The sequence below is a fragment of the Schistocerca serialis genome, chromosome 6 (genome assembly GCF_023864345.2).
Source record: "Schistocerca serialis cubense isolate TAMUIC-IGC-003099 chromosome 6, iqSchSeri2.2, whole genome shotgun sequence".
NCBI classification, from domain to species: Eukaryota; Metazoa; Arthropoda; class Insecta; order Orthoptera; family Acrididae; genus Schistocerca; species Schistocerca serialis.
The window spans coordinates 305,948,965-305,967,049 of record NC_064643.1 but is presented as its reverse complement, the minus strand read 5'-3'; the positions used below and the strand labels follow the sequence as shown (position 1 = coordinate 305,967,049).

General features: G+C 44.6%; 1 protein-coding gene across 2 annotated transcripts in view; it reads left to right on the top strand.

Annotated features, from left to right (window-relative positions):
- LOC126483939 (pickpocket protein 28-like) overlaps positions 1-18,085 on the top strand; it is a 286,412-nt gene that overhangs the window by 164,087 nt on the left and 104,240 nt on the right. For both annotated transcript variants that reach the window (XM_050107225.1, XM_050107224.1), the window contains one exon: positions 12,056-12,326. In XM_050107225.1, coding sequence (XP_049963182.1) covers positions 12,056-12,326 — 271 coding nt within the window. The remainder of the gene's footprint in view (positions 1-12,055; positions 12,327-18,085) is intronic.

Sequence of the window (18,085 nt, the reverse complement as noted above, 5' to 3'; positions counted from 1 at the left end):
GGGACTTGGGTCATTTTGTGAATTGATATTTTAAGGACATGGGAGCTAATTTGAGAGCTATTTTTGTTTTTTCAACACCGAGAGGCGCTGTAGGTGTTACAGTACCTTAACTGCTATGAGCACTTGTTCATCTTCGGTACTATGAAACAGATCTGCAGCAAGGACTTTGCTTTCCATACGCTGGGAGGAACTAGTATCGATCAAATCAAGGAAAAAAGTCCCATAAACATAGGCTCTAAAATGTATACTTTAAGAGTTATGAGCAGTTGCTCGTCTTCGATGCTGTAGAACACATCTCTTCTACTGAACAACTGCTCATAGCACTTAAGGTACGCTTTTTAGAGCGCATATTTACTAGATATTTTTGTCTAGTTTTGTGTAAGGAGCTTATCGGTGTTTTCTGGGACATCCTGCATATCCTACCAGGCCTGGTAGCAACACTAAACACGAACAACACTAATGCGCACTGGTGGCCGTTCTGTCACAGAGGATTACAACTCTAATCATTCACATACTCGCCGATCGTGTCTACGTATACGAAATTACATGACATGTGAGCATGTCTTCTACATCTACATATATACTCCGCTAGACACCAAGCGGTGTGTGGCGGAGGGCACAATTCGCGCCAAAGTCAAATTCCCCCCCCCCCCCCCCCCCCCACTCCATTCCACTCACGGATCGCGCGAGGGAAAAACGACTGTCTGAACGCCTCAGTACGAGCTCTAATTTCCCTTATCTTTGAATGGCGATCATTGCTCGATCTGAAAGTTGGTGGTAATAATATAAGCTCTACATCCTCGGCGAAGGTCGGATTTCGGAATTTAGTGAGCAGCCCCTTTCGTTTAGCGCGTCATCTATCTGCAAGTGTGTCCCACTTCAAACTTTCAATGAGATTTGTAACGCTCTCGAGATGGCTAAATGTACCAGTCACGAATCTTGCCGCTCTTCTTTGGACCCTCTCAATCTCTTGAATCAGACCCAACTGGTAAGGGTCCCATACAGACGAACAGTACTCTAAGATTGGACGAACTAACGTATTGTAAGCAATTTCCTTTGCTGAAGGACTGCATCGCTTCAGGATTCTACCAATAAGCCGCAATCTAGAGTTCGCCTTGTCCGTTACTTCTGTAATCTGATCATTCCATTTGAAATCATTTCGAATAGTCACACCCAGATACTTGACGGATGTTACCGCTTCCAAAGACTGCGTATTTATTTTGTACTCGTACATCAATGGGGATTTTCGCCATGTTATACGCAGTAGGTTACACTTACTAATATTGAGAGATAACTGCCAGTCATTACACCACGCATTTATTTTCTGCAAATCCTCACTGATTTGTTCACAACTTTCGTGTGATACTACTTTCCTGTAGACTACAGCATCACCTGCAAACAGTCTAATGCCACTGTTAATACCATCAACCTGATCGTTTATGTAAATCGTAAAAAGCAGCGGACCTACTATGCTGCCCTGGGGAACACCTGAAGTTACGCTTGTTTCTGTTGAAGTCACCCTATTCAAGACGACATACTGCTCTCTGTCTGTTACAAAACTTTCTACCCAACCGCATATGTCATCGGATAGACCGTAACCGCGCACTTTTTGGAGCAAGCGACAGTGCGGAACTGAGTCGAACGCCTTTCGAAAGTCGATAATATGGCATCAACCTGGGAGCCGGTATCTAAAGCCTGTTATATATCATGCACAAAGAGGGCCAGCCGTGTCTCGCATGACTGCTGTTTCCTAAAACCGTGCTGGTTTCTGCAGATGAGTTTCTCTGAGTCTAGAAAGGTCATTATGTCTGAACACAAAATATGTTCCATGGTTCTACAACAAATCGACGTCAGTGAAACTCACCGGTAATTGTGTGCATCCGATTTTCTACCCTTTTTATAGATTGCTATGACCTGGGCGTTCTTCCAGTCCCGTGGAACTCTCCGCTGTTCCAGTCATCTCTGATAGACGATGGATAAGAATGGTGCTATATTTATAGCATAGTCAACATATAATCTTACGGGGAAACCGTCTGGGCCAGAGGCCTTCCTGGCGACTAAGAATCTTCTGGCTAATTCACTTTTTTTGCCAGGTAGTATAAAAGCCATCATCAACAAGACTGAATAAATTTGAACGTAGGAACGTTTCGAATTAGAGTCAAGTGCCCTATTCTCCAGGTAACTTACGTTACCTTCTACATTATTTTCTTTGTGGTACTGTTTAACGTCCTTTACACCTCGGGATTGTTTAAGTACTGAAGATGAGCTAATTCTGTAGGTGCCAAGCACATGAAGTTAAGTCTGCGGCGGTGGTCATACTAAAACTTTTTTACAGCTTTAGTCTGCAAAGATCAAATAGCCACGAGATGCGTGACAGAGTGACTGTACGAGGATGCTAATTAGTGTGTCTGTCGCCGCGCGAGATCGAGGGCAACGACAGCCCCGTAATCTCACGTACATGGCTGCAAGTCGCACGCTATGCGTGCGCATGAGCAAGCATGCATCTAAGGAAGGTCAGGAACAGATTTACATCTGACGTTAATGATGGCATCTCTAACTTTATGACCTACCACGAAAGAGCGGTCTAGGTTTATGTGGGTAAAAGAAAGCAGTAGACTTTTCTTCAGACTGTCTTTGCTTCTTTCTTCCGTTTCCTTCGCGCTTATAGTAGCAATCCGCTATCCTCTAATTCTTTGATATCCAAATACCGCTACTTTTATCACCTCTCGCTTATTAAACGAAGACGTATCCCGATTAACGGACATTTTCGAAGTTAGGTATTGAGCCGCCTTTAACGGCGAGTTTTCACTCTTGTAGGATTTGCTCTGGCCCTCTAGTGTCGGTGCGACACATTTCAGAGACGGTGAATACTTTTAACGGAAAAAAAACGAACGGGGACGCCGCTTAGTAGACTTCTGCACAGAGAATATTTGACCATAACTTTCGTTATAGGCTTAATATTGCAGCTTTTTTGTCTTTTTACTACACTACTGGCCATTAAAGTTGCTACGCAAAAAGAAGAAATGCAGATGATAAACAGGTATTCATTGGGCAAATATATTATACTAGAACTGACATGTGATTACATTTTCACGCAATTTGGGTGCATACTTCCTGAGAAATCAGTACCCAGAACAACCACCTCTGGCCATAATAACGGCCATGATTCGCCTGGGCATTGCGTCAACCAGAGCTTGGATGGCGTGTACAGGTACTGCTGCCCATGCAGCTTCAACACGATACCACAGTTCATCAAGAGTAGTGACTGGAGTATTGTGATGAGCCAGTTGCTCGGCCACCATTGACCAAACGTTATCAATTGGTGAGAGATCTGGTGAATGTGCTGGCCACGGCAGCAGTCGAACATTTTCTGTATCCAGAAAGGCCCGTACAGGACCTGCAACATGCGCTCGCGCATTATCCTGCTGAAATGTAGGGTTTCGCAGGGATCGAATTAAGGGTAGAACCACGGGTCGTAACACATCTGAAATGTAACGTCCACTGTTCAAAGTGCCGTCAATGCGAACAAGAGGTGACCGAGACGTGTAACCAATGGCACCCCATACCATCACGCTGGGTGATACGCCAGTATGGCGATGACGAATACACGCTTTCAATGTGCGTTCACCACGATGCCGCCAAGCACGGATGCGACCATCATGATGCTGTAAACAGAACCTGGATTCATCCGAAAAAGTGACGTTTTGCCATTCGTGCACCCAGGTTGAGTACACCATCGCAGGTGCTCCTGTCTGTGATGCAGCGTCAAGGGTAACCGCAGCCGCGGTCTCCGAGCTGATAGTCCATGCTGCTGCACACGTCGTCCAACTGTTCGTGCAGATGTTTGTTGACTTGCAAACGTCCCCATCTGTTGACTTAGAGATCGAGACGTGGCTGCACGATCCGTTACAGCCATGCGGATAAGATGCCTGTCATCTCGACTGCTAGTGAGACGTGTCCGTTGGGATCCAGCACGGCGTTCCGTATTACCCTCCTGAACCAACCGAATCCATATTCTGCTAACAGTCATTGGATCTCAACCAACGGGAGCAGCAATGTCGCGATACGATAAACCGCAATCGCGGTAGGCTACAATCCAACCTTTATCAAAGTCGGTAACGGTATGGTAACACATTTCTCGTCCTTAAACGAGGCATCACAACAAAATTTCACCAGGCAACGCCGGTCAACTGCTGTTTGTGTATGAGAAATCGGTTGGAAACTTTCCTCATGTCAGCACGTTGTAGGTGTCGCCACCAGCGCCAACCTTGTGTGAATGCTCTGAAAAGCGCAGCATCTTCTCCCTGTCGGTTAAATTTCGCGTCTATAGCACGTCATCTTCGTGGTGTAGCAATTTTAATGGCCAGTAGTGTATTTTTACGGGTATGTGCCACCTTCCAATTTCAGATACTTCGTCGTTTCGTAAATTTTGTTATTACAGTGGCATCGAAAGTCAACTGAGATGCTCCTCCCTCTGTCCGTTCTGGCCGAATGTGGCTGTGCGTTTCCATTTATCCGTGGCCGGCGAAATGATGTCCAACTGCGTTCTATTCTGGGAAAGGGGAAAGTAGTTCTGTGGCAGCTAATACAACTGCTAGGAAAATAGAGCGAATTGTTTGAAGGTCTCGAGGCGGGCTGACCGCTGTGGCCGAGCGGTTCTGGGCGCTTCAGTCCGGAACCGCGCTGCTGCTACGGTCGCAGGTTCGAATCCTGTCTCGGGCATGGCTGTGTGTGATGTCCTTAGGTTGGTTAGGTTTTCATAGTTCTAAGTCTAGGAGACTGATGACCTCAGATGTTAAGTCCCATAGTGCTCAGAGCCATTTGAACCATTTCTCGTGGCGGGAGCATGAATAGTTTCCAGTTCATGAGCTTCATCTGTGTGGCGATACTGGTGTACACAGCAGATAGTATCCTGATAGTAACTTAAAAGATGAAGATCAAATAAACTAAAACAAGTACGACGGGGGGAGGGTGATTAGGTGACACTGAGTACATTAGAAAAGAAAATTGCATTGTGAAAGTAATAGACTAATTTACTATTTGGGGAACAATCTAACTGATGACGAGTGCAGATAAATGGAAACTGACAATACCGAGAAAAGCTTTCCTAAAAAAGAGAAATAAGTTAGCATAAAATGTAAATTTCAGTTTTAGGAAGACTTTTCATAGTATTCGAGTGGAGTGTAGACTTCTCCGCAAGTGACGCGTGGACAGTGAACACTACGGTGAAGAAGAGAGTAGAAGCTTTAGAAAAATGCTGTAGATGAGATAGCTAGGTTAATGAAGTTTTTTTTTTGTCATCAGTCTTCTGAATGGTCTGATGCGGCCCGCCACGAATTCCTCTCCTGTGCCAATCTCTTCATCTCCGAGAGGCACTTGCAACCTACGTCCTCAATAATTTGCTGAATGTATTCCTATCTCTGTCTTCCTCTACAGTGGCTGAGTTTACCGTTTCCAGATATGATTCATTGCAGAGCTCGATTATCGGCAAAGACCTGACGAGCTGGGAGTGGGACAGAGGATATTTCCAGTTCCAGCCATAACCTTACACAACTAACGGAAACTTCACAAACATCCTGTCTGGGATCGATGAACTGGAGCTATTTTTTCCTCTACCCCAAACAGTAGAGCGGACTGTGAGATGCTCTGCTCATTGGAAAGCTCGGTTCTTTTCAACCAAATACCAGGAGAACTGGTAGTGCGGGAGTAGTGTGTTGCAGCTCTCCCCGCTAATTTATCCTGTGCAAACCTCTTCCTCTCTGCAAACTACCGCAACCTACGTCCGTTTTAGCCTGCTTACTGTATCCAATGCTTTGTCTCTCTCTACAGTTTTCATACCCCACACTTCCATTTCGAATCTGACGATTCCTTCGTGTCTCAGTATGTGTCCTATCAACCGATCTCTTTTTTCCACAATTCTATTCAATAACTCCTCTAATTTGTTCGATCCACCCAGCTACCTCTTCTTGTATGGACTGTTTATCGTCAGCGTTTCGCTTCCGTACAAGCTCAACTTCTAACACTTAAATTTGTATGGTATGTCAGGAAATATCTCTTTTTCATAAACACTTGTTTTTACTATCGCCAGTCTGCGTTTTATATCCGGTCCGCTTCAGCCATCATCACTTATTTTCTCCCGAAATAGTAAATCTTATAGAATAACCTTAGCGCATCATTCCGTAATATAACTCCGTCGGCATCACTTTATTTAATTTGGCTATGTTCCATTACTATTATTTTACGTTTGTTGTCATTCATCTTATAAACTCTTTACAAGACACAAACCATTCCCACTACAGCCGACATGTTCGTAGAGAGGGAATTCAGTAATTGTATTGATATTAAAATAAAAATTATATATTGTTTATTTTTCAGTCACAGTTCCACAACGGTTGTATTGTGATCTGTATTCCCCATACAGTCACGACGGATTACTGATCTACATCTACATCCATAGTCCGCAAGCCACCTGGCGGTGTGTGGCGGAGGGTACCTTGAGTACCTCTATCGGTTCTCCCTTCTATTCCAGTCTCGTATTGTTCGTGGAAAGAAGGATTGTCGGTATGCTTCTGTGTGGGCTCTAATCTCTCTGATTTTATCCTCATGGTCTCTTCGCGAGATATACGTAGGAGGGAGCAATATACTGCTTGACTCTTCGGTGAAGGTATGTTCTCGAAACTTCAACAAAAACCCGTACCGAGCTACTGAGCGTCTCTCCTGCAGAGTCTTCCACTGGAGTTTACCTATCATCTCCGTAACGCTTTCGCGATTACTAAATGATCCTGTAACGAAGCGCGCTGCTCTCTTTTGGATCTTCTCTATCTCATATATCAACCCTATCTGGTACGGATCCCACACTGCTGAGCAGTATTCAAGCAGTGGGCGAACAAGCGTACTGTAACCTACTTCCTTTGTTTTCGGATTGCATTTCCTTAGGATTCTTCCAATGAATCTCAGTCTGGCATCTGCTTTACCAACGATCAACTTTATATGATCATTCCATTTTAAATCACTCCTAATGCGTACTCCCAGATAATTATGGAATTAACTGCTTCCAGTTGCTGACCTGCTATTTTGTAGCTAAATGATAAGGGATCTATCTTTCTATGTATTCGCAGCACATTACACTTGTCTACATTGAGATTCAATTGCCATTCCCTGCACCATGCGTCAATTCGTTGCAGATCCTCCTGCATTCCAGTACAATTTTCCATTGTTACAACCTCTCGATATACCACAGCATCATCCGAAAAAAACCTCAGTGAACTTCCGATGTCATCCACAAGGTCATTTATGTATATTGTGAATAGCAACGGTCCTACGACTCTCCCCTGCGGCACACCTGAAATCACTCTTACTTCGGAAGACTTCTCTCCATTGAGAATTACATGCTGCGTTCTGATATCTAGGAACTCTTCAATCCAATCACACAATTGGTCTGATAGTCCATATGCTCTTACTTTGTTCATTAAACGACTGTGGGGAACTGTATCGAACGCCTTGCGGAAGTCAAGAAACACGGCATCTACCTGTGAACTCGTGTCTATGGCCCTCTGAGTCTCGTGGACGAATAGCGCGAGCTGGGTTTCACACGACCGTCTTTTTCGAAACCCATGCTGATTCCTACAGAGTAGATTTCTAGTCTCCAGAAAAGTCATTATACTCGAACATAATACGTGTTCCAAAATTCTACAACTGATCGACGGTAGAGATATAGGTCTATAGTTCTGCACATCTGTTCGACGTCCCTTCTTGAAAACGGGGATGACCTGTGCCCTTTTCCAATCCTTTGGAACGCTACGCTATTCTAGAGACCTACGGTACACCGCTGCAAGAAGGGGGGCAAGTCCCTTCGCGTACTCTGTGTAAAATCGAACTGGTATCCCATCAGGTCCAGCAGCCTTTCCTCTTTCGAGCGATTTTAATTGTTTTTCTATCCCTCTGTCGTCTATTTCGATATCTACCACTTTGTCATCTGTGCGACAATCTAGAGAAGAACTACAGTGCAGTCTTCCTCTGTGAAACAGCTTTGGAAAAACATTTAGTATTTCAACTACTGATGCAACTACATAAGTCTGAAGATGATCCAGGGAAACCAAAAGCAGCCATGGTGTAAGAAATTGGGCAACTGGGACTGAAAAACAAATGACTCAGTTTTTTAAAAGCTATTCATTCTGTTCCATTCCTCTGCCATGTCTGTTGCCTCTTCTGACACAATCACAATGTTATCGGCAAAACGGATATACAGGGTGTTCGAAACCCGTCACAAACTTCTAGGTTTTGTTGAGGGGAGTGAATAGATAATATTCTGAACTGGAACCCATGTCCGGAAACGTACCATTTCCGTGCCGCAATCATTTCGCGACCACTTATGCATATAACTGATAAGGCGTGACCCAGTACCTCATCTGTTCTACAATTCCAGTCATTAATAGCTAAAGATATTGCTCGTGTAATATTTGATGGGTTCTCTTCAACGTGATGCAATACAATCACTTACAACTCGGGTGTGCGGAGTCTTCTAGCAACACGGCAGTCGGACCTCCTGACAGTGAAGGTACCCTTTCTCGAAGCCATTGCGTAATTGTAGGGAAAACGCTAGGTGATGGAGTCGGACTCTGTCGAGAACTATCTTGATAAAGGCGCCGAGCAACTCTTCCTGTAGCGTGAGCTTCGCCATTCAGAAGGATAAATAAATGTCGCGTGCTTAGGGCCTCCCGTCGGGTAAACCGTTCGCCGGGTGCAAGTCTTGTGATTTGACGCCACTTCGGTGACTTGCGCGTCGATGGGGATGAAATGATGATGATCATGACAACACAACACCCAGTTCCTGAGCGGAGAAAATCTCCGACTCAGCCGGGAATCGAACCTGAGTCCTTAGGATTGACATTCTGACGCGCTGACCACTCAGCTACCGGGGGTGGACATTCAGGATGAAGTTGGTGTATTCTGCAAACGTGTACTCAAACATGTTGCTCTATCACTCAGACACGTGAATGAGACTCGAACCAGGTAAGGGACGCAGGATAGACGTCAAATGACATCAGCCGAGTCAACGTAACCACCCCTCCCCTCGCCGACCCACCCCCGTCTCGCACTCTGTGACAGCCATTCACATACCTACATACCAAACATTTTCAAATGCTGTAGTACGGAAGCGGTAAACTTCCGGATATGGGTTCCTATTCAAAATATTATGTACTCACCCCCCTCTACAAGTCCTAGAAGTTTGTAACGGGAATTTCTGAACACCCTGTATTTCAGCCAAATACCAGATGAACGTCTAGGCCGGCCGGAGTGACCGAGCGATTCTAGGCGCTACAGTCTGGAGCCGCGCGACCGCTGCGGTCGCAGGTTCGAATCCTGCCTCGGGCATGGATGTGTGTGATGTCCTTAGGTTAGTTAGGTTTAAGTAGTTCTAAGTTCTAGGGGACTAGATGACCTCAGAAGTTAAGTCCCATAGTGCTCAGAGCCATTTGAACGATTAGTGGAGCAGGGATGGTCTCATCCAGATATATTTGAGAGGGAATTTAAAGTTCTGGCGTTTGTATTACAAAGAAGGAAGCCCTCGAGAAAGCATTAGTTGGAATCGCGGAATTGGAGCGTTTGCTTTATTTCTGAGTATTTAGTGCAATTGTTCTTTTACGCTGTTTGGTATTAAAACCTGCCCTTATTTTCTGCGCTGAACGTTCCTATCAGGAATACTTATTTTGTTTAAATAATGACAATGAACAGAGAGTACAACACACATAATCACATATGCTACGTACATGAAACTAATCGAAGCTGCTTGTAATCGCTTTTAAATAGTGGAAGCAAGACTAAAGACAAATCGTGATACGTTCATAGGATTTATCAACGTGGAAAAAGGGTACGACAACGTAAAATGGTGCAAGATCTTCGAAATTCTGAGAAAAATAGGGGTAAGCTATAGGGAGAGATGGGCAATATAGAATATGTACAAGAGCCGAGGGGGAATGACAATGGACGACCCAGAACGAAGTCCTCGGATTAAAAAGTATGTAAGATAGACATGTAGTCCCTCGCCCCTACTGTTCGATCTCTACATCGAAGAAGCAATGATGGAAATAAAAGGAAGGTTTAGAGTGAGATTACAATTCGAGGTGAAAGCATGTCAATAATACGATTCACTGGTGACATTCCTATCCTCAGTGAAACTGAAGAAGAATTCCATGATCTGCTGAATGGAATGAACAGTCTAATGAGTAAAAATAATGGACTGAGAGTAAATCAAAGAAAGACAGAAGTATGGGAAGCAGCAGAAATGAGAACAGCGAGAAACTTAACATCAGGACTGATGGCCACAAGTAGATGAACTTAAGGATTTCTGCTACCTATGCAGCAAAATAATCAATGACGGACGGAGCAAGAAGGACGTCAAAAGCAGACTAGCACTGGCGAAAAGGGCATTCCCGGTCAATATGATTCTACTAGTATCAAACATAGTCCTTAATTTAAGAAATAAATTTCTGAGAATGTACGTCTGGAGCGCAGCATTATATGGTAGTAAACCATGGACTGTGGGGAAAACCGAAGCAGAAGAGAATTGAAGCATATAAGATGTTGCACTACGGAAGAATATTGAAAATTAGGTGGACTCATAAGGTGAAGAATGAGGAGGTTCTACGCAGAATCGGAGAGGAAAGAACATGTGTAAAACACTGACAAGGAGAAGGAACAGGATGATAGGACATCTGTTAAGACGTCAGGGAATGACTTCCATGGTGCTAGAGGGAGCTGTAGGGGGCAAAATCTGTAGAGGAAGACGGAGATTGGAATATATCCAGCAAATAATTGAGGATGTAGGTTGCAAGTGCTTGTCTGAGATCAAGAGGTTGGCACAGGAGAGGAACTCGTAGCGGGCCGTGTGACGTATAATTTTATGTATATATAAATTTTCGGTGCCTACAGTGTCACGTCTTTCAGTGTCACACAAATGTTTATTTTTAAAGGGGATCACTTAAGACTATTTCCATGGGTTCGCCCCTCAAATTTCTCCCTCATATCACAAAATTGTCGTCGGATGTAGTACAAGCTGAAAAAATAAATTCCTTTTAAAGCACAGTTTCGTATATAATTTATATTCAAAACCTTACACCTGTGTCACAGAACAAATTCTACATCGAGAATACTTTACACAAGTTTAAGGGAAGAAATGCTTCCGATAATTATTACAGTATTTAAAGAATATCAAAATATGAACCGGCTGAGATGAACAAACAGTACATGAGACTATGTTAATCAATTCAACTGTAAAAAACTAAGGAGCAAATTATTAGCAATTGGGAGTTAATCAAAACAATCAGAATGGCTGAAAGAGAGCGCAATAACATGAGCCATAAACGAATAAGATCTAAGCAACTAAGCAAATAAGAGAATAGGCAAAAATGAGATGCCAACAAAATGAGAGCTGGCCGAACTCCGTCTGCACTTATATACGTTTGCGCTCATGGCGGCACCTCGCGGCCCGTACGCAACACGTGCTCCTGCGATCGCAATGCACTCTTAGCACTCGCGGCGGAGTCTAGCGGCCCGTACGCAAGTTGTGCGATTGCTGTCGCAGGTCGACCCTTAATCTATGAGGTTACAGCCGCAACAAACCAGTCAGAAGACTGATGACTCAAAAAAAGAAGTGTAGTTTCCTTTACTGCTTGCTCTACGTACAAACTGAACAACATGGAGGGATGGGTTGCAACACTGTCCCACTCACCTGACTGATGCCTCCCCTTCATGTCATTCAACTCTTATGTAGTTCTTGCTGTTTCCAACTTCAGTGCATAGACTCGTTTGATCTAGCTCTCTACGCTACTCTTTCCCTATGACATCCTCCCTAGCAGATCACTCCCGAAGATCCGAATGGAGGACTATTTAACTTCCAAAATATTTTAGACAGGGGAACACCATCAGCATTATCCATGCAGTAGGGTGCATGCCTTCAGGAAATATGTTACTAACAGCCAATCGTACTAAAGATAAAAGTTGGAGAAATAGTGAGTGTAACAAGAAATAAGGGACTGGTGCTGTTATCCGACAGATGCTGCTGCATAGCCCGGGGGACTTCCCCAACATGAAGACGCAGTTCTTCCGCATCCCGGTCGACCGCGACGTGGTGGTCAGCGTGCAGCCGCGTGTCATGATGACGTCAGAGGCGCTGCACAGCTACTCACCCGACGGCCGGCGCTGCTACTTCTCGTCGGAGCGCAGCCTCTACTTCTTCCGCTACTACAGCGAGGAGAACTGCATGACTGAGTGCCTGGCCAACTTCACTGTCCAGCGGTGCGGCTGCGCTGCCTACTACATGCCCAGTGAGTACCAGGCGCCCCAAACAATCCGAGTTCACACGTTCTTCCAGATGTTCTCTCTAAATATTAATAGATCAAGCGTGTACCTAACTGCTCGACTGTTAATATCATATGCTCAACATGTCGTGATTAGGCTAAAGAACATGGCTAAAGATTTTAATCTAGTGATGGGGCTTTTAATGGCATCAAAATCTCAGAAATAAAATAGTTATAAATAATGTAATCATAGAATAACTACGTCATTTCAGTAACCTAGGGTATAAAGTACCTTACTGCGAGTTTACCAATAGCAAAAGCAATTTTAAGAAATGTGTCGTATAATTACAGGATGTGAAGAGGTGAAACCCAGATATCAACACACAGAAAGTTCTGTGAGATGATGGCAGCATAGTTAACATACGATAGCGAGAACCAGATAGTAGATAGATCAGACAAGAGGAAACTCGACGTTTCAGAGATGAGATTTTTAAGATTTGTGGCGGATTATATACCCTCAGGTTGAAAACGAGATTGAAATCATTTGCATATGTAAAAATGAATCTTTCTCTCTCTCTCTCTCGCTCTCTCTCTCTCTCTCTCTCTCTCTCTCTCTCTCTCTCTCTCTCTGTGTGTGTGTGTGTGTGTGTGTGTGTGTGTGTGTGTCATAGATCACTTGACTGATGTCAGCTAAATTTCCTACACAGACCACTTATTTTCTGGGAAGAAGTACTGCGAACCACCTGTCTCCCACAGGGGTGGTATTGTGGGAGAAAAGGATTGATACTGCTGTGATATCTAGGTTGCCCTGAACGACAGGTGTGTCATGTGGGTAATGTCGTGTGGATGGGCACATCTGAGAAGAGAGGTATGGGAGGTGAAGATGAATACTGAGAGGAAGGAGGATGAATTGGACAAAGAGAAGTGGGAGTAGGAGATGGACAGAGAGACATGAGAGGAGGAACTAGACAGACAGAGAGGAGGATGAGGATACGTACATATAGAGGTGGAAGACTGAGACAAACATAGAGGGGAGGGTTGCTGGAAAAACAGAGGAGGGTAGAGGAGATGAACAGAGAGAGGTTGGAGGAGGGGATGAAGAGAGAGATGGCAAGGAGGAGATGGAAAGAGATAGGGGAAGGGTGAGATAGACAGAGAGAAGGAGGACAAGAAGAGGGCAGATAGAAAGGGGGATAGGTTGATGGACAGTCAGAGAGGAGGGAGGAGAACATGGACAGAGAGAGGAAGAAAGAGGGGATGGCCAGAGGGATGGATGAGATGCTCAGAGAGGGAGGAGGAGGGGCAATGGTAAGAGGTAGGTGGAAGCTGGAGAGGGCTAGTGCACAGGTGGAAAAGGAAGAGGGAAGAGGAGAAGGCAGTCAGAGAGGAGGGATGATGAGACAGTCAGAGCGAGGAATGTAGGATATGGTCTGAAAGAGGGGGAGGGGAAGGTATAGGATGTAAATGGAGAGGACCAGTAAGCAGATGATAAGTGAAGAGGGGCAGGAGGAGACGGACTGAGGGGAGGAGGAGATAAACAGAGAGAGTTGGGAGTAGGAGATGGACAAGAAGAGGTTGAGAAGGATATGGACAAAGAGATGTGGGAGAAAGAGATGGATAGAGAGAGTTTTGAGGAAAAGACAGACAAGGAAAAGGGGAAACAGACGGGGGGGGGGGGGGGGGGAGAAAATGGACAGAGAGATGGACGAAGAAATAGATAGGAAGAGAAAGGGAGGAGGAGGAGGAAATGGATAGAAAAGAGGGCAGAGGAGGGGATGTGTGCATTATATGTGCTGTCTGCACCTGTGGGCGTAGCCGCCGGTAAAAGGATAGAGTACAGGGCAATAAATTAAAATGGAAAGCACATACAGGGTGGTTAGAATCAGTGTGGAAAGCTTGTAAGGGTGTTACAGGATAGGTTATGCTGAGAAATAATCGTTAAGAAAAAAGTTCGATACGTTGCACCGTTTCCAAGTGACCAAGCTATTCTGAGAAGCTGCGTTTAATGTTCTACATCTTTGTTGTTCATGGTTACATGTTCGCAGTCCACTGCCACGAGAGGGCTTCAAATTGTATCGCATAAGATGGTAGTGTGCAAAGTAACTATATTGGTGCGTGAGAAACAGCGTGTTGTAATCGATTTTCGAGTTATCCCACTTGGATGCTCTACCATCTCATCAAATTCCCACCACGCATCATCCACATCGAACATCTCCATATCTCTTGTACTATCCACAAACTAGATTCCAATTACATCATTCTCTCTTCTCTGATCACCAACACTGGTATGGTGCTGCGCATCCCCAAATATATCCCTCAATCCCTACACCTAACACACTCCATATCCTATCCCAATGCATCCTCAACGAACTACCGCTGCCAGACAACGAGACCCGCCCTGATACTTATCCCTCCTACAAACTTTAGCTCTCCCTCCTCTATCCCACTCCACATCAGTGCTCTTCTCTTCCTTCCCTTCTCCATCCCCGTTCCTTTCCTTGTGTAACAGCTGCCCTACATACTACTCCTCACCCTCTGTCTTTCCCACAGACTGTATTTCCCGCTATTTGCCTCAACACTCACCTATCATCCATATTACAGAGCGAGATGATGCAATGGTTAGCACACTGTACTCACATTAGGAAGGACAATGGTTCAAACCCACGACTGGCCATCCTGATTTAGGTTTTCCGTGATTTCCTTAGATCGCTTCAGACAAATGTAGGGATGGTTCCTGTGAAAGGGCACGGTCGACTGCCTTTCCCATTCTTCCCCAACCTGATGGGACCGATGACCTCGCTGTTTGTTCCCCTGCCCCAGATCAACCAATCAGCCCATCATCCCCATCGTTTCTCCTACCTAACAGATCCCTATCTTTCACCCACACCTCTCAACCCTATGGAACGTACTCTCTCCTCCAACAATACTTCTCACTGTAGTGCAGGTCCTCAAGATTTTAAGTGAAAGTGCAGTGATTCCTATATTTTGGTTTTGCAACAGTCCATCTTTGATTTTATTTAAAATAAAAAACAGCCCCAAATTTTCTTTCGATTTCTCATTACACATTCTTTTAATTTGCATGGCCGAAGAGCGGAGAACTTTACCGCTGACAGCCCGCCCCCTCGCCCCCCCCCCCCTCTCCCCACCGAGCATGTGTGGCGAGGGGGACAAAACACAATTTTTAAAAAAGTTTCACTTCAGACTTCCAATTGCCCATGTTCCGATTTGTAGAGCATTAACCTTTTTTCGTTTTCTTCGTGACAACTCTCTCCTCGATTTGTTAATGTTGTTGCTGCTGCTACTATTATTGTTGTGGACTTCCGTCTAAAGACCGGTTAGATGTGGTAACATTACAGTTGAACTATGCAAATTAATCAAATTAATTACGCAAATTAGCCATTCCCACTTCCCCTGTTCCTTCCCCCTCCCCCATACTGTGATACTGCATAGACCGGAATTTCAAATTTTCGTGGGAATTTTGAATTTTAGGGATAGTTTCGAATTAAATGAGGGGAATATTTTGTCCCATGCCTCTTCTGACGTCCAATCCCCACTCCCACCCCCCACCCAGGAATTGGCGGGGAATTCATAATGACAGATGCCATTTCTAGGACTCGAACCCCGGTCCTTCCGGGTGGAAAGGCCAAGTACATCCCTCTACGCAGAGAAACAGTCATTCCCTATCTGGCAGCAGGAGAGGAAACTTAGGTTAACGTACTTTATTTATTTTGGGTGGTAAACTGAAATAAAGATCGGTCCTAAATACGAAATTAATCATAAAGATCGCTCCTAATTACACATCTATATGCACAGCACTACACGAGGAGTGTCTGAAATCGCAGTACACCTCAAAAATTGATGATGTCCTACAACTGATGCTATCCCCCTGAAAAAAGATTACAATATCATCTGAAACTAGTAGCAGACATACTCAAAATAAATTGTAACTCTACATAGGATGATCCCTTTACCTACAAGTCGAAATAAAACTCTCATCTCTACTTACAAATAACAGGGAAAAAGGCTGGAGTCGAAGGTACTATATTTATTTTTGGGGGAAATGTATTCAACTGACGAGATGTTGGTGTTGGACAGAGAGGAGTTTAATAAGTGTATTACCTGTAAGAATACAGCTGAGGCCTGTGTCTATAGCCTCCTGTAAGGGGAATGGAAGGAGGTGATAATGGATCGCCGGCCGGAGTGGCCGAGCGGTTCTAGGCGCTACGGTCTGGAGCCGCGCGACCGATACGGTCGCAGGTTCGAATCCTGCCTCGGGCACGTATGTGTGTGTTGTCCTTAGGTTAGTTAGGTTCAAGTAGTTCTAAGTTCTAGGGGACTGATAACCTCAGCAGTTAAGTCCCATAGTGCTCAGAGCCATTTGAACCATTTTTTGATAATGGATGACCGTAGGGGGAATGCTTTTCAGCAAACAATGGTAATGCAGCGGGACGGACCGAAGATACGAGGGTTATTCCAAAAGTAAGGTCCGATTCGCTGTAACTATTGAAATTTGGCGCCAATGACAAAACACGCACGCGCGCCGACTCCCGGCAAGCCTTGCGCGTCAAACGCCGCCATTCGCTTTGTTACTGTTGCTGAGTGTAGTTCACAGTGTCACTTTACAATGTTTAAGACAATTGATCAGCCCGCCGATTGTGAAGTAAGGGCAGTGATACGGTTTTTGTCTGCAAGAAACAATTCAGCGGCGGAAATCCATCGGCAGATTACTGAAGTGTACGGTCCTAACATAATGAGCGACAGTAAAGTGCGCAAGTGGGTGCGAGCTTTTAATGAAGGACGGGATAATGTGCACGATGAACCACGGTGTCGCCGACCATCAGTGATTTCAGACGATTTGGTCAATGCGGTTGACAAAAAAATTCGTGAAGATCGCCGATTCACTATTACAGACGTAGACATGCATTTTCCGAATGTGAGTAGAACAACTTTGTACAGAATTGTGTCTGAACATTTGAAGTTTCACAAATTGTGTGCCCGTTGGGTTCCCAGGCTGCTTACTGAGCCCCAACGAATGAAAAGAATGGCTTTTGCTCTTGATTTTTTGGAGCGATATCATAAGGAAGGTGACAGTCTTTTAGACAATGTTGTCACAGGGGATGAGACATGGGTTTCTCACATCACTCCAGAGTCTAAACGTCAGTCAATGCAATGGCGTCACACGTCATCGCCAGTCAAGGTCAAGGCAAAGCAGACAATCTCAACACGTAAGGTTATGGCGACTGTGTTCTGGGATAGACGTGGAGTATTGTTAGTCGACTTTATGGAGAGAGGAACAACGATTAATAAAGCCGCCTACTGCGCTACCCTGACTAAACTTCGACGTGCAATCCAGAATAAGCGACGTGGTCTTTTGTCGTCTGGAATCTTGTTGTTGCATGACAATGCCAGACCCCACACTGCAAATGAAACGCAAGCTCTGATCAAGAAATTTGGATGGGAACAGATGGACCATCCTCCTTACAGTCCGGACCTGGCGCCAAGTGATTTCCACCTGTTCCGTTACTTAAAGGAGTTTCTCGGCGGCAAGCGCTTCGACACAGATGATGAAGTGAAAGAAGCAGTTAAGGACTGGTTATCGTCACAGGAGGCCGATTTCTATAACATGGGCATTCAAAAGCTTGTTGAACGATGTGACAAATGTTTAAATAAGTATGGAAGTTATGTAGAAAAATAGATAAAGATGTAAGGAATGTAAATAAAACAATTGTTTTGAAAAAACATTTTAGTTTTGATTTTTTTTTTATAACCGGACCTTACTTTTGGAA